At 36.4% G+C, this 26,904-nt stretch overlaps 1 protein-coding gene across 1 annotated transcript in view; it reads left to right on the top strand.

Moving 5' to 3' along the window:
- LOC148819512 (F-actin-monooxygenase mical2b-like) overlaps window positions 1-26,904 on the top strand; it is a 78,628-nt gene that overhangs the window by 4,951 nt on the left and 46,773 nt on the right. The window contains exons 2-10 of the mRNA XM_088934955.1: window positions 7,445-7,806; window positions 16,142-16,349; window positions 17,410-17,526; window positions 19,575-19,676; window positions 21,535-21,690; window positions 22,861-22,961; window positions 24,900-25,157; window positions 25,813-25,928; window positions 26,446-26,572. Coding sequence (XP_088791081.1) covers window positions 7,543-7,806; window positions 16,142-16,349; window positions 17,410-17,526; window positions 19,575-19,676; window positions 21,535-21,690; window positions 22,861-22,961; window positions 24,900-25,157; window positions 25,813-25,928; window positions 26,446-26,572 — 1,449 coding nt within the window. The 5' untranslated portion in view covers window positions 7,445-7,542. The remainder of the gene's footprint in view (window positions 1-7,444; window positions 7,807-16,141; window positions 16,350-17,409; window positions 17,527-19,574; window positions 19,677-21,534; window positions 21,691-22,860; window positions 22,962-24,899; window positions 25,158-25,812; window positions 25,929-26,445; window positions 26,573-26,904) is intronic.

Raw genomic sequence — 26,904 nt, 5'->3', positions numbered from 1 at the left:
TAGAAATTAAGTCACTGCCTTACTTTTGCCTGACATGAATGAGCTGTGTTTTCACTTGTGCAAATTCCTGAATTCTTACTAAAACAGCCGACATGCCTGTGTTTCATTCTGATAGTAGTTAACATTTTCGCAAAAATAGATCTTAATTTAGTTCTGTCGTAATAACTCAAGAGGAAGTGGTGTGGGTTGTGTAGTGTTACTCATGAAGACTGAGGAAGAGTGTCTAAGCTGTTCTTCCTGTCTGTCATACCATGATATACCATAATTCAATTCTTTCTTATGTTTGGAAATGACTACAGTATGCCCTGGCCTATTTTACTTAATTTCATTATATATTTAAAAAAATAAAATTAAACTTAACTAAAATACTATTGCCGAATATTTTACATTTTACTAAAAAGAGTGATTTGGGGATGACCATGAACCAGTATTGTCTATGTACATGAGTGCGTCTTTCTCTCCTACAGGTTATATTTTTTTATATTAGTGACTATACGGTCTCTTATGGGATAATTTAAACTAATCTTAATTAAATTTGTTCTCCTTGATTGAGTAAGCAAGTTTTAAAAAAAATCAAAACTGATTTAAAAACCTAGTGTGCGCATGAACTCCAAAAATCTGAATTTTCTCAATCCTGTTCTGAATCGGTACATTTTGAGGTCTATGTTTTTTAAAAGTTCATTGTTCATTGAACTGAAACCCTATCTAATGATAGGTGATAAGAATCTGCTGAATGGGCAGCCTCCTTTTCCCAGTGAACTTGACTGACAAAACGAGATCAATGCAAAATTTTGCAAGAGACAGAAATCCCACAGAGAAACGTTCTGAAGCGGCCTGTTCTGCGGGGTTTTCACTTTTACCTTGCCAGAGAGGTGTTAACGTTTCCTTCCTGTTCTGATGCATCTCCTCCCAGGCCAGCACTGCTGGTGTGCGCAGAATATTCAGGTGCCGGTAATGGAACAGGAAGGGGAAAAGAGGTCATAGAGAAAATAACCTCCTGGATTCCTAATCAGCTGTACTCAGAAGGCCATGCCACCCTCCCGTTGAGTGATTCCAGTCAGCAGCGCTTGTCTAGAAGATGAGAAGCTCCTTTCAAGTGCTCTGATCAGCAATATCTTTTATAGTGAAACTGTAGACCTCACAGCAGGACTGGGCAAGGCATTCAAACTGCTGAAGTAGTTTGTCTAAAGTCATTAGCCCACTCAAGCTTTCATATGTTGTATTTAAAGAACATAAAGGGAAAATGAAAAAGTGTTAATATTGCTTAATGTTAATCCAGGAACGCAATACAGTTTGTAGTCAGGGGGGCTCTGTTAATGTCTTTGACAGATCATTCTGCATGCTTTAGACTTGGAGAAGAAATACATACTTTGACAAAATTGCTCAAATAGCAGGCGGTTTACTTCTAGAGGAGGAGTGTGCCAGTTTAATGATAAATCTATTTTGTATGTACAGTAGCTTGGTACATTTCTTGATTGTCTGTGATTAACCTTTTTGCTTATTTATGGAAGAAATTTAGAGAAGATATTTAAAATGGCTTTTTAAGGGTAAGAATATTGACCCTTAAATATTAATGGGGTTAATTGCTTGGTCTTAGTGTTCTATGGTATATACTGTATATCATGTTTTCTATCTCTATCCATGCTTTGCCATGTGTTTACAACAATGCATCACTGTGCTTTACTGTTCTTTACTCTGCTACACCAGTGGTATACCACATGTGTAACTTGAGCAATGCATTAGCTTCTTCAAGAATTTACCATTTTAAAGCATGGTTCTTAACAAACCCATTGTCAAAGTTTATTGCACAATGTACCTTCTATAAACTCATGGGGATCAATAACTTTTAGGTTCACACTGAAGTAACACAGCTCTAAATAGTATTGGTTTGAAAGCTACTGCAAGGTTATGTATTTATTGCACTGGAACCTGAAACCCTCTCGCTATTCTGAGGTACCCCGTCTTCTCTGTCATACTCTCTTGGCCCTGGCATTTCTGCCTACTCGTAAAGCAGAATGATATGGAACAGCATCAAGCATAGACCATAATTATTTTCACAGTGCACCCAGATAGATTTGAGTAGCAAACAGGTATAGCCAGTACAGTTCCTGTCCTGTTTAACAAAAAAAAAGTAATCGTTTTCACTTCCTTAAACTGGGTTATTTGAGAAGGAGAAAGGAACTTCTGTTTCTTCAAACTTAAGTGTACTGCGTATTAGATATACTCAGTCAAATGTTAATATCCTGCCTTCTTAATGTTAGGGAAGTCAAGAAGAAGTTCTTAAACAACAAGCACCAGAAATGTGAATTTATATGAATTTGAATTGATAATCTTTGAAAATCTCAGGGTTAAAATACTGTAAGTTGTTGCAAAGAGGGTACAAAAGCCTGGGTAACACAAACTGAAATTGCCTATTAATTCTTGCTGGTGTTTTACTCATCCATTTTTAATCGTACACTAACAATATTAAATATAATGCATAGATTTAGAAAATTCTCTATATGTTTTATTTTTCTGAGGGGAATAGTATTTTTACTATTTTTATAGTTTATTTTCCAACAAACTCATAAATGCCCTCATCTACTATATTTCTTGTGATTTTCAGTAGGATCTTTTTTCTTTTACTTCTGGAATAGTGTAAATTCAGAAACGGAATGAATATATTTTAACTGAAATGCAGTCTGTAATTTGATCAAAGGATTTCATTTGTGTTTGAAAGGCTCAATGTTCTTGGCATTTTTGTCTATTTAAATGTGTAGCAGTGATGAATGTGGAGCATCTTAAATATATACCTAGAGTCCTGGCTCTAAACAACCTGTGTTTAAAAGTATTTGATCAACAGATGCAGTGTGAGGAAAAACAAGCATAACAAAGGCCCAGCTGGGTAGATGCCCCATCTTACTCAATATTGTAGGGATGGCTGCATTTTTTATTTCATATCTCTAGAACAAATGTGCTACAGGAGTGATGGCTAAAAAACAACTTTCCTTGCTTTTGGCTTCAGTCCTTAAGCAAATGATGTTACTTAGAGTTTTCTGTGCAGGACACTGCTCATACGTTTTACAACATGGAAATATTTTAGTTCTCTGGATAACTCAAACATTGTTAGAATGAACTAGCATCCCGTTCTAAACTTCTGTGTTCCATTATCAGAGTGCCTGGAGTTCCTTCCTGGTTTTATTCACACTCCGCTGTAATTACCAGAGTTACATAAAATTCCCAGATCCCGCATTGTTCTGCTTGCATCGGTTGACACCAGCTTCCTTTTGTCACGTCTGTATTGTTTATGGAACCTGTCTGCATACACTTTATTTTCTTTACGTCGGAGCTTCACCTGAATTCAGTCTTGGCAACGTCAAAAAGAAATGCACTAGGACTAAGAGACCAAAAGAAAGAAATGCACAAGAAAATAGAGGTACTAAGAAGCCTGGGTGTGACAAGTGGGATTTTCACTGGAGGAAATCTGGACAGCCTTCACAAAATAAGTGCATTGATCTAATTATGATACAGATTATAATATCAGTCATATCCTGAGTTTTTTACACTTGCATACCTTTTAAATGACAGATTTTCAGTTTTATAAGATTTTAAGTCATACTTAAGATGTATATAAGATATCTTTGTTTTTTTTTATTACTAAGACCTTAACTTGATTAAGCTCTGCTCCAAGGTAGTGCATGATCTGAGAGAAGGACCATGCCTCTGAATGTTTCATCCTAAAACACAAAATTGTCATAGGCAGGAGGATTATTCGTAGAGACTCAGTTAATCTCCTTACAGTAAAAATGGAATTTATATACTGAGAAGGATTAAAAACACAGAAAATGCTGTTTGTTCCAATACTCATTTGTTACATTACATTTTTAATACCTCTCAACATATTTCGAAACAGTTACATTCTAGTTTGAGTCTCTTATGAATGACTTGTTTACTTTTCTTATTTCTCTCAACCTTCTGTTGAATTAGCCCCAGCAGGTGCATATTTCACATCTTTTAGATTCTTCTGTGGGATATTTTTTCCAAAATCCTACTACAACGTAGGAACTGCTTTGAATTCCCTCCCTGACCACAAAGTAAGTCCAAAATACTTTCAAGGGAGTTAGCAATCTGTATTTATCTGCTACTTTAAAGTATATTTGTATTCTGTAAGTATAAAAAGTTTACTTTTTATTCTATTTTAGTCAGTATTGTTCCAATTTTCGTATATATACTGCTGAGGCAAATACAGTATTAGTTGGTCTCATGTAGCATTTGCAGAGGTTTTGTACAACAGAGTTAAATTTATTAATACAATTAGAGCTAAAATTAATCTTAAAATTTCTTATTTCAAGAGACTGGATGAGGGGAGAATCTGCAATGTTTAAATTGATTTTAACGGTAAAACTCTTTTCAATAGTATACCAAAAAAAAGCCTACGCTATGTGCATACAACATGTAATGTGGAATAACCAACCAGTCCGTTATTACAGTCAGCACTTTACAAAAAGAGGTGGGGCCGATAAAGGAACTTAGAGATTGTGGTAGCCTGTTGCTTTGTGATGCCACACCTATTTAGTTCAGTGAGCAAACAAAGGATATGCTCAGGAGCTCAAGAAGCGCTGATAAAGAATTGAATATTTCCCCTCTTGCAATATTCATCTGTGGTCTGATTATTTTTCTGCACCGTTATACAGTTGATTCTGTTTCCTCAAGCGGCTGCATTGTCCATAGCTCTTTTTATGATTTTTCTGCCTTTTTCAGCATACAAAAAGGTCTGAGGTATTGTTGGGAATATCTGAGTGAAATAAAACCAATTGCAGTTTTTTGCACTTGTTCAAAAATCCTATATAAGTAGTGGAATACTACTTTGACATTATGCTCTACTACTGTTGACTCATTTCTGGGTTTATAGTAGCTGTTGGTTTAATGTGTTTTGAGTTCCCTAAAATCATACTTCTGCAATCACAACAAACATCAAAAGTGAGCTGAACATAGATCCATCTCTTGACAAGGAGCTGTCGATGGTTTAGTATCTATTGCTCTTCAGGTGGTGAGTTTGCAAAGGAAAGGAAGACTGTTTTATTCTTTTCCCCTAATAACACTTGTTTCTGAGCTAAAAACATCATCTTACAGCATTCCAACATGATGGAAATGGTTTCTACTAATAGTGCTGATTGTTTCTTAGATACGCTTTCAGGCTCTTCCTGTAAAAATCTTGAAAGTCCCAGTGCTCAAATGTTGTGTTTATATATACAGTAGCAGTGAAAACCAAAGTTATTTTTTTTCAGTGTCCTAAGTGTATTTATTTTTTGACTAAATTACATTTGTTTTTTTCCTGCTTCCATGTTAAATAATTTTTACATCATTAGTCACCTAACTCATTTATGCTGTTGTTTTTTTGTTTTCCTTTCAACATAAACTGTTCACTGTCAGTCCCTTGTCCAGAGATCTTTTCACATAAATTTCTGGTATCAATCTGTCAGTGTTTGCTGTTTGATGGAAGATGAGAAGATATGAAGCACTGCCAAGCTCAATTAAAGATGAGTGAACTGATATCTCTAAAGGCCTATAAATGTGAGTTCTGTTTATGTACATCTAGGAAAGCAAGTTAAGCAAGCCAGTCCAGCTTTCACACTTGTTCATATTGCATGCATCTGTACATCCATAATGAATGATTAGAATATCCAAGAGCTCCTGTTTCAGATCTCATGGAAACAATATTCCCAATTTAGAATGCTCATATGGGTTTTAGTGGAAAGACTGAGCACAGAGAAGTCGACTTTAATACCATCAGACATTCTGTATCTCGTTAATCTTCATCCAAATAGTGGTGATTTCAGAAGAATAAATTGGTATTATAAATATATTACATTTGACAAAAATATATGGTCTTCTAGACTAGATATAAGTTTAGTTAATTTAGCGTAGAGATAAAAATAGCTTGTTTAAGGATTGTGCTAAGGGTTGTGTTTTAATGTATGATATTAATATAAACATGGATTTTAATTAATATTTTGAGGGGTAGTGGAATGTTCTCATTTGACTGTGGAAACTAGCATGGATCTAGAGAAATGCATCTTTTGAATGAATTTTAAGGATTAAGCTCTGCAGTCAAATCCACAAGACAAACATGTTTTTTTTCTGCGTTCCTTGCCCAAATGAGACAGTTTGCATTGTTGCTCAGTCAGGTGAATGCAGGCCATTAGTTCTGAAGCACAAAACAGGCAGCACTTTGAGGCAACAGTCAGAAATGATTGCGCTCAAGGTTCGTTTCTGTCAGGGACAGGACAATGAAACGATTACAGACATGGAGCCAGTCCAAGGGGTTCTATCTTTATAAAACAGACCCTAAGTAAGTTTTTAATTTAAACCATCCTATTGCAGAGAAATAAAAGGCAAAAGATTAAGAGATATCCTTTTTAACAACAGCTTGGTTTATATGCTGAATGTTTGTTTGCCTTGAAAGTGAAGAGTGACTCACTGTGTGTTCTTCAGAATGAAACAGTATTTTATTGTACGTTACATCACAGAGAATGTATGTGTAAAATCCACCACTAGAGATTTGTGCTAAATTATAGTATATTATTATTATTATTAAAATATATTACTATAAAAATAATATTTAATATGAAATTATACATTTATTTCTGATAAAGAATGGAAACAAAAAATAAAAAGTGACTCTTGAATTTTTTAAAATGTGTTAATGGTGGCCTTTTAACTTAATACTTAATAAATGTTTTTGAAAATGTTTGCATTTAACAAATAAATGATCGGGGTAGAGGGTTCAGGAGCGGGAATAAGAAGAGAGATGTTGCTTTTGAATTTGAGCTTAAATCTTGGTATTTTCTACATTTCTGAAAGGTTTTGTCTGCTGTTTATGCACATGGCTGTGCTCTCCACAGTATCATTTCCCTGTTATGCAGTGCATGTCTTCAAATCCAAAGAATGTGATTCACTCTTGAAACATATGTAGCTAGGAGTCTATTTTGAGGCCTTGCTAAAAAGCATGCCAATGAGTTTGAAAATGCGCAGTCATGTACAGAACATTGTAATCCAGTAACCTCCTCTCAGCTATTGCATCTCTAAGCATTTTGATTAAAGAATAAGTACTGAGCATTAGGATTTTAATCATTTCTTCAAGGTACCTGTACAAGACATTTTTCCAATGTTGAAGTCATCAGCATTCATTTTTGATTTAGGATAATGACTACTACAGAGTAGTATTTAATCTTATTCATGATGAAAACTTGACAGACCAATTGACTTGAAGTAATTATGGGCTTGCCGTCTCTGATGGGGATTAATATGAAAAAGTAATCTTAACTACTCTCTATACAAAACAATCAGTATAATCATTTCATCCCAGTTTTTTATGTTTAGCTTTATTAGCCATCTGTTAAGAATTTCATGATGATATTCTCGCAGTGATGACATCAGACTCAGTAAGCTTTCTTTTAACCAGTTTAGGGAGAAAATGCTTGAAGACGTCCAGCAGTCCATGTAGCTGCTGAACAGCTGAAGAGAGGGCAAACCTTTGTTGCTGAGTGATCTGGAGAAAACATGGGTGAAAACGATGATGAGAAGAACACCCAGGCTGGCCAGCTGTTTGAGAACTTTGTCCAGGCCTCCACAGGCAAAGGCACCATCCAAGCCTTTAACATCCTCTGCCGCCAACTTGAACTTGATCCTCTGGACTTTAAAAGCTTCTATGCGAAACTCAAGTCCAAGGTTACCTCCTGGAAGGCCAAAGCCCTGTGGAATAAACTTGACAAGAGGGCAAGTCATAAAGAATACAAAAAAGGAAATGCCTGTACAGGTACAAAGGTAAGTAATCTATTATCATCTTGAATATTTAACTCATGATAATAAAATTCTTTATCTTAGGCTTTTTTTTTCAAAATGCCTCTTTGCTTGTGGGCATTGTGACTTGCAGTACAGGAAGGATCATAGTCACAGTAACTCGGTGATGGGGGTGTGTCAATACCAGCATAGCAACACCACTCTGTAGCCTGCCTGTGTCAAATCTCCAAACCTAGACTTGGTTGGTCTGTTTAATATTTGGATGGAGGACCTCTTATTTGGTTAAAACCCATGGATGATGTTCTAAATGGAGTTGGACCAGCAGGTGGTACTCTGCCCTTCAAACCAATTCTCCAGTATGGTAACCACAGACATTGCTTTGTAGAGGGTGCCATCCTATGCATAGAGCATTCATTTGGATCTTCCAAGTTGTATAGCTACTGCTGCAACCATGCTTCACCCAGAGATGGATGAAGTGTGTCCCCTCTTATGCGAGATAAACACAAGATGGGTTCCTTTGGGATGAAAAGTTATATTAGTAATTATTGTATTATAATATTAGTATTAGTAATATTGGCAGCAGCAATTTGTTCCAATGGCATAAAGGCATGTGGCTGGAAAAGGTTCCAGGGGACTCATGTTGTACTCACTTTGTCAAGTCTTAATTTTGTGGCTTAATTTATTTTAAAGTTAATGTTTCCTTTTGTTACCTAATGATTGGCCTCTAAATATTGGATTAATATTATTCCACTCGAGTCATAAGATGCTTTAACCTCTAGCAGGACTCGAAGTTTAGAGTGTTTGACTCCACAGGGTTTTGTCGTTGTCGAATTCCCAGCCCTCGTGCGCCGATCTCATTGGCAGTGTTTGTCTTTGAATGTAAATTCAGGTAAATGACTTGCTCATGCATTCAAAAAGCTGACTGGAAAATCTATACCTTGCCTGCTGAGTTTGGGTATTTAAAAACAGTAGGTAAATTCAGCTCGACAACTTTTTTTTCCCCCATAAGGTCATCTTTTGCAGATTTTGTTTAAATAAGGACGCCATCACTCTCAAGGACTCCCACTTGGTTTGCAATTTCCCATATAAAAAAAAATGTCTAGCGTTAAAGAGGATATGGATTAAATGATCAAAGGCTGGATAGGAATTAATGGCAGTCCTGCCAAGGGTGTCTTAATAGACACGTTGCCCAGTGTGTGGTATAAAGGACGTTTTTGCTAACTGCAGCACTTGTGATGTTTTGCTGAAATTGCAGGCTGAAGGTAACAGAAGAGCTCCTGGGTCATATTCCCATTTTCTACCCTAGTTATTGCTAGTTTGCCAGAATAATCAAGATGCTCTTTCAGTGACATACTGATGAATCACGTTTATAGTTCAGACAAATGTTCAAGAGGAAGGTTGCCTTCATGCAGCTGGAGTCATTTTGCTGATACCATTAGTCACAAGTAATTAAGCAGTCTCAAGAAGATATAGAGTTATAGGCAGGAGATTACATTTGCAAAGCAAGAGGTAGCCAAGCTTTCATAATGTTCGTCATAAGAGCTCTTACTCTTATGACATCAGTGTTACATGATCCTTGTGATCATGCTTTTTCCTTTCACAAAGAAATGTTGCTAAAGCTCACGTCTAAATGCATCTTTAAAATGGTAATAAAAATCACTCTAAAAAGAGAAATACGAGGCAGTTTTTATTGGTCTTAGTATATTGATTGTTGTGCATTATAAAAATATATGTTTAACATTTTTCATGTGAATCGTGCAAACAATAATTACTTTAGTTATTGAAAGACTTCTTATTTTTATTTTTATGTCTAATTTTCTTTCTCTCTGTTGGTGCTTCATATTTTAGAGTATGTTAAAATATGTTCATAACACATAATATACATAATAAATTGGTCAAAATTCTTAGTGCCTGTTTAATTTGATGCAATTCTTGTGTTTATATTTGTTGTTGAAATGCCTTTTCTGTCAGACTTGTCAGTAAACTTTTTTAACATTCCATAAGTCTTATCATATTTTTAAAAGATAGCAAAATAAGGAATTAATGTATTTTTTTATGCAAACACAATGACAGTGATTGTAATAAATATTAGGTTCCATCTAAAAGGTTTTTGTCATTTCATAGAATTCACAAATATATTATGAATTTATATTTGTGATGGAGTGTTCATTTTAATTATTCAATAAAATGTTATGCTAGGTTAATAAAAAGTACAGATTTTGCTTTATTTAGAATGGTGTGATGCCGTGCTGCAAATTGTTAATAGTGATCTAGAATAAATATTACTTAATTACAATTACTTTGTTATTCACAAGTAATTCACTAATGGTTCCTGTCAGTTATTTTAGTTGAACTATTTCCTTAATAAATGGTATACAATACCATAAATACTTGTTGAACATCCCTGGCTGGATTCTAATCTTTCCATGTTGACCTATTGATCTAACAGAAACTGAAAGCACAGAAAAGGCTGGTAAGTGGCCAAGTCTTCGTTAAAATAATGGTATGATTGCTCTTTTAAATTATTTTACCATTTATGTAAAAATCTTCAGACTTTGTTTGCATTCTGTTTGAATGACCTCAGGATCTAGAATGATGACAGAGAGGAAAAGGGTGGATTTAGATGGACAGAGATGCAGTTAAAAGGATATACATGTTTAGTGTGGTGCTGACATACGCTGCCAGTCCAGGAGAAAGTACAGTATTTGGACTTCCTAACTCAGAATTGAACTTGGATCTGTGACTAAGGATTCTGCTTTGCTTGTTGGAGCAAAGGACAGATGTTTTCAAAGTTGTCTTCCAAGCTCTGTGATATTTACGTGGTGGTTTGTACTAGCCAATTACAGACAGATCATATAGGAGAAGGATATATAAAGAAAAGGGAGAGAATAATTTTGAATACTTTTTAAGAAAATGATGGCCATAAACTTAGTTATTCTATAGGGGGCCAAACTAGCATATGGTTTAATTGTACCATAGATTTACTGATGTGAAAGGATGTTTTATGTTTTTTGCGAGTTATATGTTTACATTAAAAATAGACTATGGCTTCTAAAAAATGTACAGGCTCAGACTATTGGCGTAACGCCATAATTTATTTTCCTCTCTCTGGATGTATGCTTGACCCTGCATACCACATCTGAGTAGCTCAGAAATATATAAGTAAATGTCTGTTGTAAAGTATTAATAATTAAAATGTTTTTAGTTTCTGGTAATAAAAGTACATCAAAGAAGCTGCAATCTTGTGAGCTAAGACTCAGTGTTCTAAAATTCATGGAGATTTAATTTCTATCATATATCCTGCAATTTATGGTACGTACTTGCAAACTGAATAGGTTTCTCTGTCATTATCTCATATTGCTATATTTTTTTATTTTTAATGTAGCATTCCTGTGTCAGAAAATATAATCTTTTGAAAATTATTTTATTATTTTTGTCGCTGTGTACTTTATGAATACACACGGAATCCTAGAAGTCCTACATTTAAGTCTGGGAATAGTATGTTATCATTCACTTTTATAATTGGCAGTTGCTGACCGAAGTAATGTATATTGACAAGCAGCCCTATATGTTTTCAGGATAATTATATTGACCAACAGAGGCAGAGTTTAACTCTGTGTTCTAATTAGCTTCAGTATTTGTCTATAGGAAAAGAAGACGTGGCAGAAATTCAGTACATCCTGCCTTGTATAAAGTCTTAGGACTAGTGTCAAGGAACTCTTTCCCTTCTTTTCTTTTCACTTACAGTTTAGCCTTTCTTTTGTAATGAATTTTGTGCTCTAGTGTGCTCTAGGAGCTCTTTTGCTTTATAGAGTACTGATGCGTCCTTGTCCACCTCACTGCTCTTAATAACAAGAAGTGTCCCTTGGAGTTCTTTTTAGAAATTAATGAAGAATGTAGATGCATACATTAAAATGGATCAAAAACCTATTTATGTTTTCCATCCATTTAATTATGTTGAACATTCAAAGCGTGCGAAAGAGGAATTGTTTTGATGTGCACATTTAAATAATTATCACAGACTCCCCCACCACCACCAAAATCAATAAAAAGTAACTGCTAAAGATATTGCAATGCCTCAGCCTACTCAATGATGCCTCTTTGCTGTGAAGAATCAAAATGTGAATCCTTCATATTCAAGTAATCTTCATATTTGCTTTTAATTCCATTGCATCCATTTAAGCTTTAGCAATTTGAAAGTGGAATGATTTAAATAGTCCACTGTATTTCCTAGGACATTGTCCTGCTGTCCACATAAAGGGGCTGGTGTATCCGAAGGTCTGTAGCTGTGACCCTTCTTGCAGTGGCTGTGAAATGATTGTAGCTGAAGGACTTTGACAGTTCTGGTGTCGTGATTCATGGAGGTAGTGGGCGTGTTTCCTGAGCAGCCAGGCCAGCAGCTATCCTACCCATAGGAAGGAAGTGGAAGTGATCTTACTCATTATGTGACTAAACCTGCATCATCCACAGATCAAGCACATGTCCTGTACTGAGGCTTTTATAAAGAAAGCATGAACAAAAGGCAAAAAAGTACTACAGCTTTACTGCTAGTTATACTGTAGATTGTTTATTTAGTCTTTTTTATTTTGAACAGCTACATATAGAACAAAAAACTTAAAATAATAATTGGAAAATGTAATAACTATACACCAACACTTAGAAATGATGAAGTGATAATTGTCTGTTTTATTAAAGATAAAAACCCCTCCCAGATAAGTGTTGAAGTAAATATTTCCTGATATTTAATGAATCTTGTGATAGTAGATTATAAAAAAAGAAGCTCCAAACACTTTTAAATTAGTTCATCCTATCCTGTAAAGTTAAGTGCAACTTTTAAGAGTTTATAAGCTTGTTAATTTTATTAATACAGTGTCAATGATTGCTTGTATTTAATGTAAGTTCAACAGTAATGAATGGTAGAAAAGGGGATATCAAGATCTGTCTAGAATTATAAAACATAGTATGTTCAGCAGTTTTTTGCCTATATTCATTGCTTTAAAATGGAAGCAAATGTTAAATGTTTTCCTGTGCTCCAATTTCACACCTCGCAAGATAAGGAGGAGGAATGTTTTCATAACCTCACGGAAAGCGCTGTTGATTGTTTTGGAATAAGGACTGGCTACAAAAAGAAATGCAGGACACAGCAGAGTGATTGAAAGGGCTTGAGCGAGACCTGACAAAACACAACCATAGCCAGGAGAAGTACCTGAGGAACTGATGCAGTTGAATGTTGTTCAGTTTTGCACGACGATTTGTTGTTTTGCTGTCCTTGGCTGACCTGTCCTCAAATTAAGAAAAAAAAGAGACTGACTAAAGCATTACTTTACTTTATTGCCAGCACAGCTGTACCAAGCCTTTTAAGGTCTGCCTTCTCTACCCACTGGAGGCAGCTCTGTAAACAGCAATGAAGAAACAGTCTGAAATGCTCTTACTCACACGTACTGTACCTTAGTGACAGAGGGCTTCCGTAAGTCTAAACAAACATGATGAGAAGAGCCTTGGCTGCAGCCTGGGAAACTGTTTTTGAGGCACTTTTGTTCTAGTTCAGAAAATATGATGTATCAAAGATATTTTCAAACTGGTCTGCAAGATCCCCAGCACCCATGAGTACCCTATCATTATCTTCTGACACACATTGTGACAGGAAGTGTGACCCAGCACAGTCTCTGGTTGCTCCAGTTCTTAACTCCAGTTGCTTGACCCCTTGAAGAAGAAAGTCAGCATGGAACAAACAAGGAGGGAAAAATTATATCGCCTTTCTATAACAAATAGGGAGTAGTTTATATATACTGTATCTCTTTGTGTGATGTGTTTGTTTATAAAAGGTACGCAGATGGTAATCAATAATTTTCTGAAAAATGTTAAGCTTTTAATGTTAAGTCTGTGCCAAATAAACTTAACAGATTTAAAAAGCAAGACATTTTCTTCTTGATTGTCCTTAAATGATTATATACATGTTGAACACAATAAATTAACAAGTTGTGTGCTTCATTCTAAATTTAATAAGTGATGTGCATATCAGGAAGTCTGTGTTTTACATAAACAATCATATTGAATTAGAGACCTGTGCTTTTTGTGGAATAATTGCGCATTACGTCTTTAAAATAATTAACTTCACAGTTGCCCAGTTCTGACTACTTGAGCTAAACAGAAAACAGTTCCATCAGGAGAGCATTGGCTGTTGCAAAAGGTGTTGAAGTCCTTAAAAACTGAATTTGGATCTTTAATGAACAAAAAAACTTGCAAAAACCCTGTTTGCCAAAGGGTGTGAGCACATTGCATCAGTCTTCACTGGGCTTGGGATCCTTAATCACCCCAGAAACTGAGCCCAAGCCAGTCAAGCCCGTAAGATATGGTGACAGACCACCTACCCTCTTACCCCCCTCCACTGGTGTCCAACTGGTGCCATGTTGGCCCTCGATTCCTCCCTAGCCCCCCCACAAGTTTCTACTCGCTGCCTCTCGCAGGCACATTCTCCTCGGCACCATGACTTTAAGAACATTGCTTTAGCTGCTATTTCTTCTTGTTTGGGAGTTCCGCCTGGAATCTGTCCTTATTCATTCAGTCACTGCAAACGGAGCATGTCACGGAGTTGATATTCAGTCCACCAAGCTCAGTTACATTCTCTTTATTCTTATTACTCTCCACCCTTTCCTCGGTCTGGCAGTCCTCCAGCTCACCAACAAACATCAGCAAGTTCTCAGTCGCTACGATTTCTTACGCTGCTTCCATCTCGGTGCAGATAACCTCAGGCTACTCTTTCCTGGTTGCACAACATCCTCTACAGCCCATCGAAGAATTCCAAAAATAAGTGATCTTAATTTTATTTGCTGACATTTTTTTGCTGACTTGTTTAATCTCCAGCAGTGTTTCTCATTCACTCCACACAATGGCACACATTCTTCAATCAGTGTTTCTCTGAATCCTTGCATTACCCAACCAAGTCAATCAAACTTAAACTCATGCACCCATAGCTCTGTCAATCAAGAACTTTGCATCGATGTTACAGGCTTCCTTTTTGGGGGGCAAAGTCAAGGTTGTGCCATAAGATTGAGGCTGTCATTTCCTCAACCGGCAAAGTAAATGCCAAACATTAAAATTTTTAGTACATTATCCCTTTAAATTATGTCTTGTCACGTTGATTAGAATTTGAACAAACTACTTAAATACTGCCAGATTGTAAAAACAATAAATTTAACTCCTATAATAATGTGTGGTAATATTTAAACACCTTACCTTTTCAGCACATCACAAGTTGTTTCCTAATAGAATGTGAATCATACTTTATATGCATTCAATGCTTAAACCTTTAGACCCTTATACTGTGTAACCTTTATAACAATGACTCGAACAGCAGTATAATAGATCTCAGACAGCTATTCACCATCTGAACAGTACTGTTACAAAGTGACTCAAGCGTAGTTAGCTGATGAGATAATGCTTTTGAAAACCTTGTTAATAACACCACCAACCTCTCAGTCAGCATCCTTCAGGATGAGGTCATACCCAGCTAATACATTTTCAGACTGACCTGTAAACTGAGAAAGTGAATCAAAGCATATTTTAGTGACATAGATGTCAAAAAGCCTTGATCTTGCAGTGCTGTAATTATTGGTTAAGATGATGATGTAATCACATGTTTTCTCATTTAGCATGAAACATTATGTACAAAGAGAGTGTTTGTAACAATTAAGGACTTGACTATTAACATCATAATCTTGAGATGAAGAATTCTGCATATCTGTCTCGTAGATTCGCTGAATGCTACATATTGTTCTTCTTTGCTTAAATGATTCCGTAACGTCATGCAATTACAGAATGTATTTCTTTGGAATTATTTTTTAGAATATACTAATAAAAACTAAATGTACATATTGCCAACATGTTTTTTTAGGTTAGATCCTTAGGCGACAGTGGATAGAATAATAGGCACAAGTTACTTCTGAAGAAAAGCAGACGTGTTTTGGCACTATCCATTCTGTCCCTAACAAATTAGATGTGACGCCATAGAATTGTTCACTGTCATTCACAAAATTATTAGTACTTAATGACAAATAGCACAATAAATCTTTAACATTATGGATTCAGGGTTGGTTATTGCATATGTATTTTGAAAGAAATGCATTTTTTTGTTTTCATTTCAGCAGCTTTGACCCCTGTTATTTTATGTGAATTTCATTGTACCACTGTTTGCTTTCCTTGCAGAAGGTTCTGCATTTTTTTAACACCACCCTAATATGGAAAGATTGTCAAATTCATGGTGACCATTTTTAATTTGTTTTTCCATTTTATGAACTGGTATTCCAGGGCTGCTGTAACAATTGCTTACCACGAAGTTTTCTCTTTTTGCCTCCTGCAGTGTCTCATTATTGGAGGGGGACCCTGTGGTCTAAGGACAGCTATAGAACTGGCCTTACTGGGGGCTAAAGTGGTGGTGATAGAGAAGAGAGACACCTTCTCTAGAAACAATGTGCTTCACCTCTGGCCTTACACCATCCATGACCTGCGAGGACTGGGTGCTAAGAAGTTCTATGGAAAGTTCTGTGCAGGAGCCATAGACCATATCAGTAAGTGGGACAGCTGGTGGAATTTATTTTTTCTTTTCCTTACTCTTACACTGTTATTATCTCTAGCTGATCCTTCATTTAGATTGAAGAAGAGATGTGTTTTTGTGGGGGAAAAATCTCTTCCACAGAAGAGAGGACATTGCTTAAATGTGAGAATTGTAAATTGTTAAACATACAATTCTCAATATGCAGTTATAGATTTTTTGTTGGTAAAATGGTATTTCACTCTGATATGTATATTCATTTGTAATATTGCACTCACAAAAAGATATATTGCTTGGCAGTATTTTAAAACTGAGCACAGATCAATGAAGTCAGTAATCTTGGAAAAGAGCTGCAGAATGAGTTATGTGCCAGATGGTTAAACTCCTAACGGTGTTATAGATAAGCTCTATAAAGAAATGTCAGTGAAAGTCTAAAATAAATGTTTATAGTAAGACCTACTGTTTAACACATGAAAATTTGCTGTTAAACCTGTTGCTTACAAAATCTATTTAATTACATATAGTTATTACAGTAATGACCACATGCAATCAGAATTTTCTGTGAAAGGTCTCTTTTGACTATTCATTGGTATCATCTCTTCTATCAAAGCTATGAATAATACATGTCGAGGGAAGGCTTTTCATGTAGGAGAAGCCGAGACTCAAAGCAGATCTGTCTGTGCTTCTATTGGAAATGAAATATTTCCCTGAGACCTGTGAAGTCTAAAGGCCACGTGCTTGTATGCGTACCCTTAGAAAACATAAAACAAGTATTAGTTTTGTTATTCTTTTCTGTTTTGCCATTGGAGCCTTGAATCAGAAAAAAAGGTTGACTGATTAATTATATGAAATAGTGTTAGATCATATTTTGTCGTAAATCTTCTACATTTCATTAGAATTGTTCATCACATCCATTGAAATTTAAATGTTATAGTGAATCTACTCATTTAAAGTACAGAGCATCAATGTTAATGTCTGCAACTGCACATATGTTGTATGTATTAGCAATAATCATGCCATGTATATACAGTATACAGTAAGTGCTAAACGTTAGTATCTGAAATGTCATTGCACAGGTATTAGACAGCTTCAGCTCATGCTGCTTAAAGTAGCCTTGCTTCTGGCAGTGGAGATCCATGTGAATGTGGAGTTTGTGAAGCTCTTGGAACCACCTGAAGAACAGGAAAATGAAGGTAAGCGTCTCTTTTTAACTGTTGTTTTAGTGACACTGTAAGTGGGCAGTCAAGTATTTACAGTTCACACTGCATCAACACTAGCCTTTTCTCTTTTAGTGATTTTCATCTGGGTGAAGTTCATGAATTCAATGCTCACAGTCTAAATAGAAAAAACAAAAATATAACCGCAGCATCGTTTTTAGGATACAGAGAGAACGTGAACAGCTGATATATCACTTTGGGTGGAGGGGGAAGTCAGAAATAAGCAAGCAAGCAGCTGCAGGTGGGTCACTCACCTGGTCTGAGGTCTTTGAGGTCTTTCTTACGTGGGATCAGATCCAAGCTAGGATCAACGCTCATCAACGCAGCTTAGCATCTCTGTGGCCAAAAATGATTATTAGCACAGTTTAGAAAACCAGAGTTTTTCATTAAGGCGCTATCTGATGACAGATGGGAACAGAAGTTAAATTAACCTCTCTATCTCAGAAACACCTGGCCAGTCTTTACCTGGACTGTTTCCAGGGGTGTCTTTAGCCATTCAAGGGAGAACAGCACATAATAAATAGTTCTGCACTTACTGTTTGCATATGGTGTTTAATGCATTCTGTTGTCTGTTTTTGTTAGTTCAGAAGAGCATTTCCAATAGTTGTTAAGTTCGCAACCATCTTTATCATTGATTTTCTGCTGGAGAATAAGGCCGCCTGTGTGATTTCATCATGCTTTCTTCACCTCTATGCTCTATTAATTACATTCAGTGCAAGGGGGCTGTATAAAGAATAACAGTGTTGGCTCTGCTGTTCGTTTTGTGTACTGCCTCATGTCACTGAAGCATTAAGTCCAGCAAGTCAAAGCTACAAGTTGCAGAACTATGAGCCTCCACACATATAAATACATCCCTGACAACCAGGATAAACAGTATTGCCTCGCTAATGAGAATGGCCTAGTCTACTTAAGCGAAAAGCTCTGTGAAATTCCGCAGTAAAGAAAATCAATTACCATTTGTGAAATAATTGTTACATGCTTAGTTCCAAATTATTAGTTCCGAATTACTGATGTCATTCCTTGGCTGTGTAACAGATGTTCTTTCCCCGAAGTGGGTGGCTTTGTTTTAAAATCAGAATTAATTTGGGGATGAACAAGGTGGGAAACTTCATAAGTCTTTTATTTACAAACTAATCCAGAGGGATTTTTTCCATAGCCCTGCATTTCCTCAAAGGCCCAGACACCAAGAATGTAACTGCACGTGTCAATTTACACACATAATCTGGCACTAAGGATGCATAGAGCGAAGTTTTACTGTTAAACTTCTTCTTTGTAGGATCTTTTTTTCCAATTGGATTTGTTGATTAGATTCTGGACTGCAGTTCTCTAGGCTTCCTCTGTGTAACTGGCCAGCATGCGCGTCAGATGCGAGATAAAAATAGTGTTTCAGAAATGAAGTGACATAAATTTTCCTTTATGCCACTGATGCTGCGTGCTTTCCCTTCAGGATAATGCATTCAACATAGACTGCTTTTCAGTAACATTGCATTTCCATTCCCCACAAACGCAGCTGTTCAGCACACCCTTATTAGAATGCTTTTTTTAGAAAAGTTCATTTATCAGCTTAGTCTCTTTTTAGTTTTAATCAAGAAGAAAACTTAGACTATTACCCCGGAGTGTAATGGAAAACTGTAGCTGAACAGAAACTGGGGCTGCATTCAGTAAGGTAATTGCTTTGTTTGACAATAGTGATTCAGCCTTTAGAAGAATTTAGTGATTCTCCAATTGTGTTGACAAGTGACACCAGCTTTTCTGACACATGTGAGTATTGGGCATACACTCATTACACGCCAGATATGAAGACATAACTGTTCCTGACATGTCAAGTGCTGTCAGAAGTGTCATGATTATGCTTTAAAAAAAAAGTCCAGTAGGAACTACTTTGTGACTTTGTGATCATGTACTGTACTAGGGAGATATGTTCATTTTGTTGGTCCTAATAAAGCTGTTTCAGACATTAATTGCTAAGGTTTTTTGGAGTTTTTCGACAAGGTTAACATGTGGTTCCTCCGTCTGCCTCACAGGCCCCGGATGGAGGGCAGAGATCCGACCAGCCGATCACCCTGTGGCGGATTTTGACTTTGACGTGATTGTGGGGGCAGACGGACGCCGAAACACCCTGGAAGGTTGGAAACATGTGGCCCATAATGAACCACAGCTCTAGATTAAGGCTTGTATTCACTCAGACGCGTTAAAGACTGAGCACGTGCTTAGGGAGGGCAGGGCATTAATTGAAAACTAACAGTTGCTGCTCAGGAAAGTATTGCAAGACAGCTGTACTAAATCTAAATCTAAATGCACTAAATCTAACAACAGCAAATAACGGGTTCCTCTAGTTTTCTGTTCCTGGTTTTCTCATTAGTGTTAATAATTTTTTAAATGCCTAATTTTTTCCAAATACACATTAAAAAGTTATGAACCTATAAATTCATACTAGCCTCTGTAATCTCTTTTCACATGCAATTTTTTAGGAGCTGTGTACAATGATGTCATTGCCTTTGCTACTAATGTTAGGTTGCTCTTTATACATGTTCTGCCAAACTACAGAAACAAAGTAAACCACAGAACCTATGTAATCATCTGGCTCGTATTCAACAGTTTATGCATGCTTCTGGGAGTTTCATGTCTGAAATCTCTTACCATAAAAAAATCTTTCTTCCAAAAAAGGAGATCTTCGCTCATCTAAAAATAATGAAACGTTTGGCTAGACTATAATTTAAAAAAGCCAAAAAAAGTTCTCTGTCCGGCTTTATTTTAACTGCTTTTCCGCTTGTCTGAGGTTAGTTAAATCTACCTCAAACTGTTATTTTAAAAGCAATATTTCCAGATTTTCAAAGAGTAATGTGTTAGGAAAATGCCTCTATAAAATGGGAGCAGAGATGAGTCCAGTGGAACATCTCTGGACTATATTATGGTCTTTCCCTTATGTATACAGTCCATTCCGTTATTTCTGGTACACTTATCTGTACGGACATAGTGGGATATGGATTTCAGGTAGCCGGTTTATTAAAACAGGGCACTACCTGTTAGAACATTATCACTGACACACACTTCCAGCCAAGACTGGTTTCCTTTTTATACAAGTTTTTACAGCCGACCCAAGTAATTTTGTCATGCCCCTGTCTGAGTGTATATGCTACTGCCTGAAGCCATATGGGTTTTCCTTGCCTACTGTTTGTATTTATTAGACATTCTTACCTTTGGGCTATATTGTGCTTCTATATTTTCCATTTTATAGATGAACACTCATAACACCCCTATTTTGGGCTACTTTGGTAGTGAAGGATGAATATAAGTATAACTAGTGCCTATAAGAGATCAAAGAAGACTTAACAGTTTTACCTTTGATCAAACTGAAATTCTATAAAAGCATTCTGTTGAGAGGTTAAGAAGACCTAATTAGAGTGTGTTTAAAGCCCTGCTAGAAAATGCCAGCCTTTGTTTTTTCCGACTTATAAATTTGAGGAAAAAAATAGTTAACATCATTTTACCTTTTCAGATGCCTGCATGTATTTGGGATAAATCATTTCATTTAGGTCTCTATCAGGAACAAAATCTCAAATGGAAATTGGGTGATGAAATAAAATCTTACTTCACTGAATTTTAGCTTTTTTTTTACAAACGTTTTTCTTTATAGGAAGATCACATGCTGTTATTCCTTTGCTTTTTAAGACCCATGGTACTGTTTAGTGGCTCTTAGACTGAGTCCTTCAGATTTAAAAAGTCAAACATAGGAAATCCACAATCTTCTCTTAGTGCTTATTATATTACATCACAAACATTTTATTAGTTTGCTTCATCCAAGCACAGAATAATTTTGCTGTTGCTCATTTAGTTTTAAAATCTAGGATATTAATGGCTAGACTTCTACTTAAAATAACATGCATTTGATTAAGACAAATTGTCTGATTTTTGTGGCTGTAATGTTCTGTGCAGTACACTACTGCACAGCGGGGAGGTAATAATCTGGCTTGCTTTGTTCAGGTTTCAGAAGAAAGGAGTTCCGTGGCAAGTTGGCTATAGCAATCACTGCCAACTTTATTAATAGAAACACGACTGCAGAGGCGAAGGTAGAAGAAATTAGTGGTGTTGCTTTCATCTTTAACCAGAAATTCTTTCAGGATCTCAAAGAAGAAACAGGTGGGTGCCTACTCCCTTTTTTGGTGTTGCAGACATTATTACAAAGAACTTAAGTGAGGAAGATATTGGGTTGCTAACTGTCCAGGAATGGGCCAGTTTTAAAATGAATTCCCTTTTGTATGAAAGTCACAGTTGGGTGCCTTTTATCATAAGGTGTTTTACTGGCAAACATCATTGTTATGCACAACCCTTTCTTGATGGGAGAGAATGTCTAGAAAATTTATCAGATTCAGGAATTTGCCTGTTATTTTCAATTTCTTAAGCATGCATTAAGAGGAGGATTTAGGAGTTTTGCACAGTGTAACCCACAATGTCTTTCACAGATAGGGTTCCCAATGTACAGAATTTCTCTCTTCCATTGCCTGATCCCTAATCCTGAGTTAATGAAACCACAGAGCAAGCATATCATTCACAGTAGCACAGAAGATGTATAACTGGAATTGTGAGGAAATTAGATTTGTTTCATTGTGTGGTCATTTTAATCATAAACCATTATGTAACTCACCAGACCTTTAATATGAGGTCACATTACATACTTTTAATGCCGTGCTATTATTACATGGGATTATAATATACAAGTATAGATTTTTCCAAATGTATTTTTGTACATCATGATTTGCATATGATTGAGTGTAGTAAAATACAGTGAGAGCATGTTTAAACTAAAGAAACAGCATAAATGAGGTCAAACCAAGGTAATCGTGTGAATATACTGTGAATATATCTTAATTGTGATAAACCTTTTGATAAAATAAGTAGCAAACGGTAATTTCTAGAAGCACACCTATTACTGGATTTATTGCAAGGTTAATGCCAGAGTATATAATATAAAAGAATTTGAATACAAAAACTTAAGATTGCTAGGCTTTTAGCTTTTATCAGGATGGCTTAATTTCCAGAGCTTTTTCACTTTTTTTCTTGTTTTCATTGTTGTACAATTTTGTCACCAGGCTATTTCAAAGAGATACTTTCAATCTAGTAGTCAGATCTGTGAAAATAGTCAATTTGGGAATACATTATACACTTGTATCATGACAACAATTCTGTACCCATAATGTAGCTGCACCAAGGAAATAAATCATTGCAAATAATTACATTATCTCTGTTGTGGACAGTGCTCTCAAATTATTTGTATAGTGAAGTAATTTATCTTTTCACTTCTGTTTTCAGGAGTAGACCTGGAGAACATTGTGTACTATAAGGATGACACTCATTATTTTGTCATGACTGCTAAGAAGCAAAGTCTTCTGGACAAAGAAGTTATCATTCATGTAAGGAGCTTATTCCAAGACTGCAGCACTGTGTTAGATTTATGTTGCATATTCCTTTTGAGTTCAACTCAAAAGTTTGAGTTTCACTTTGAATATAAAGTTATCACACCTATGGAACTTTCACAGATTCTCTTAAATCATACATCTTTGCTAAATCAATCACTGATGCAAGTAGATAAAAAAAACCCAGAAGGGTTACAAGAACTCCATTCAGGCCATTTGGCTCTTGATTTCAAGGAGCTGACTGATCCCTAATTCATCTTCTTCATGGTTCCTAGGAGATACATTGGTGGACAGTTTGCTCCAGACAGGCCTACTATTTGTCTACAGAAGATTTATTTGAAAAGTGCAATTACCTTCATGCTCCTTTGCTCACTATTAGAGAAATTTGGTTCCTTTATGCCTGTCTGTGTATATAGTACAGTATAGTATGTGACATTCCTTTCGAGACCGCAATCTCAAGGTTATAATAAGGAGTCCATAACTGATTGCAGCTCATAGGGAACCTGCATTTTACTTGAGCAAATTGCATGACATGTCTTAATGTTTTTAGAAGCTTCTGCCTTCAGTTTATGTGACATAGGGGAGCTATAGTGACATACAGTACTGTAGTTGACACTATGCAATGCAGAAATCCTCCATCGGTGAGGTGCAACCCATGGACACCAGCTGCCTTGGTTTCTCACATAGTTCCCCACATATTTCCCCACTGCACGGCAAGGAAAACGATGAAGCATTAAAGACTTTTCAGCCTTTTTTCAATCACAAAAAGGAAAAAGAGGATATATTAATCCTGCAACTTTGACAAGATAAGGTGACTTTTGATTGAAATGAAAAATAATTTAAAGTGGTTTCTGGTTAGTATTACAACTCCATTAAATGTGACGTGTTTGCTTAATTTTTCCTCCCTTAGTTTGCAGATTAACCAGCCTTTTAAAATACTTTTGCCTATGACGGGCTTGAAGAAGGTGCTGACTTTTAGTTATAGATACTATAATATAAAATCCACTGATGGTATGCACAAGCAAGCAGAGGGAGGAGAATGATAAGACACCAGATTAGAGAATGCTGCTCGGTACAGAAGAGTGCGTCTCTGGCAACATACCAGTTTGACAAGTACTGTCTGGAAACTGTAAACGTCCAAACAAAGATATAAAAACAGGGTCATAAACATCGCCTGAGGGGATCATATTACAGACAAGCACTACAAGTCTTAATATGTTTCCACAGCAGTTTACTTCACACAGTACTGACACAACTATAACAAGACTCATTGCATTTTAATTTTAAAGAATGTGGTAGAATAATTAATCTTTTTTTTCTGGTTTAATGCACTCTATTTTTTAGGGAAATGTTTTTAGATCTTGTTCTGGAAGTATAGTTTTTGTTTTTCTAACTTATTTCATTGGGGAATTGTACATACTGAAATAATTTTGAGAAACAGGGGTTCAAACTTTTCTAAGCTACAGACTATCAGCATTTGTAAGAGCTGTATAAGCTGTGAGAAACTTTTAACTTTTTTTCAACTCTGTAATATAACCTTCATAAGTAACTGTTAATTGTATTTTTTTCTTAATAGTGTGCGTTCCTATTAAAGTACTATAAAAGAATTTTTTTTCATTAATTTGCTTACTATATTTTGCTTTTTAGTAGTTTGACTGTTGGTTTAGCGCCTAATAAATTCATGTTTAATAATAATATACTACTGAACCACAATGTATACAATACAATGTGTATATATTACAGTACTTAAAGACCAACATTCAGTAAATTCCAAGCTCTGAACTTAGTGCCATAGATCTTGATTAAAGATTAAAGATTCAGAAGCTTTAAATAAAGAAGCAGCCTCCTCAATCCTGGTTACCTTGGTTACCATCCATTAGTGACTAGTGTATTTTTAGTTGCTTTTTTCATGTGCTTTTTTCCTCCCTTAATCAGGACTACATTGACACGGAGAAGCTTCTCAGCAGCGACAATGTGAACCAAGAGGCCCTGCTCTCCTACGCTCGTGAAGCAGCCGACTTTGGTACAAACTATCAGCTGCCATCCCTTGACTATGCAATAAATCACTATGGCCAACCTGATGTGGCCATGTTTGACTTCACCTGCATGTATGCCTCTGAGAACGCAGCCCTGGTCAGGGAAAGGTTTGGGCATCAGCTGCTGGTCGCTCTTGTCGGGGACAGTTTGCTGGAGGTGAGCAGGGCACCTTTTCATTTCCTTTTGACTGCAAAAGTACCTTTCACATCTATTTTTTTAAGTTGGTGTGTAGTTATTTGAGCACCCCAGAGGCTTGAAAGACAATGATACAGTATATACTGTATTGGCTTGTTTCCTCTGTAACTGTATGGATTCCAGTGTAGCTCTCTGTAGAAAAATCTGGATTAGTAAATCAGATTTTGATCATTTTGGTAAAGATAAGTAAATGTCATTTCAGCTTTCTGTGCATTATTGGATTTCTAGTGTGATCTAAAACGAGGCATAAATTTAATTTTCACCAGATGCAAATAGTGCATTTAAATGCATATTGCACACAGTGTAGTATGCCCATCACAGGGCTATAGGTACAGTAGTCATATAAAAGCTATGTTCATGCTTCAGATCTGCTGCTGCTTATTGAAAAATGTAGGTGGCTCCTCTTTTTTCTTTCTTTGGCTTTACCCTTGTGTTGAGATCAGATTTCAGTACTACAGAAACTTTTCCCACATTTCTTGGCTCTGGTTTGCAAAAACAAATTGTAATACCTTTTATCTTTTTACTAATTTATGTCCTTGAGAGTTGCATTTACTCCCTTTGAGTTCAAAGGCTCTGCTGAGCACCTGGAAAGCTGTGTATTGCAATGTCTCTGCAGCCCTTCTGGCCTATGGGAACTGGCTGTGCCCGTGGTTTCTTGGCTGCCTTTGACACAGCATGGATGGTGAAGAGCTGGGCAGAGGGTAAAGCCCCACTGGAGATGCTGGCCGAGAGGTAGCTGTGGAAACGTCTCTTTGATTCTGTCGAATTGCTGGTCTCAGTTCTTTTTTTGCCGTGGTCAGGGCCTCAGGAGTTAGGTTAACACTCTTGTGCCCATCTTTCTAAAGAATGCAGGTTTCAAGCACTTGAGAAGTTTCATAGAGATTGGCAATGGTGACCCATACAGGTCTGCCTGTAAGCACCAATAACTACAACAATCCTGGCATGCTGATTCATAATTGCAATATGAATACAGCTGAAAATTAAAGATGCAGATTTAGAAATTGTAATTTCTATTAAATGTATGTGTTATGTTGCTTTTGTGTGCAGATAGAAACCAAAAGAGAATCCCATCTTTTAAGAAATTTTCTAACTTGTATATTCTTCCATGTAAATACAAAGACTTTTGATCTTGATAAAGGAATCTTGTTTTAAAAAATATTCTAGGGGGACAAGCATGTCCCTCACATTAAGGCAACAGAAAGATTAGAATAGTTTGCATTCATGAATCGAAACTCTTATCTATTTTCAGAGAAAGTGTTTATAGACTGCTGCCCCAGACAACCCCAGAAAACATCACCAAAAATTTTGAGCAGTACACCATCGATCCAGCAACTCGATACCCAAACCTCAATTCTAACTGTGTGAGGCCACTCCAGGTCAGTCTTCTTTTAAAAAAATGATTTTACAATAAATGATCAACTCTGGAACCCTCACCACAGCTGTGTGGGCTTCTGTTGACCAGGGTATCCTTGGCTGGCCAAGACAAGTTGACTGGTGTTTACCTGGTGCCAGTGAGCCTGCAGTGTTGTCAGTGAGAGAACTTCTCTATTCCACATGGCACTACCTAGCTCCTACCTAGCTCCCCTGAAATCCAGTCTTGCAAAATATAGCTCAGTAGCTGTGTGTAAGTGTGTGTACAGCCCATGTACTCCCTATTCTGCTGGTAATTGAAGGTCAAGATCAATCATAGTCTCATAGTACTAATGCC

Source organism: Atractosteus spatula, chromosome 16 (genome assembly GCF_055471065.1).
Source record: "Atractosteus spatula isolate fAtrSpa1 chromosome 16, fAtrSpa1.hap1, whole genome shotgun sequence".
In the NCBI taxonomy this organism is placed as follows: Eukaryota; Metazoa; Chordata; class Actinopteri; order Semionotiformes; family Lepisosteidae; genus Atractosteus; species Atractosteus spatula.
The sequence above is the reverse complement of the archived record's forward strand: the minus strand, read 5'-3'. Positions and strand labels throughout refer to the sequence as shown.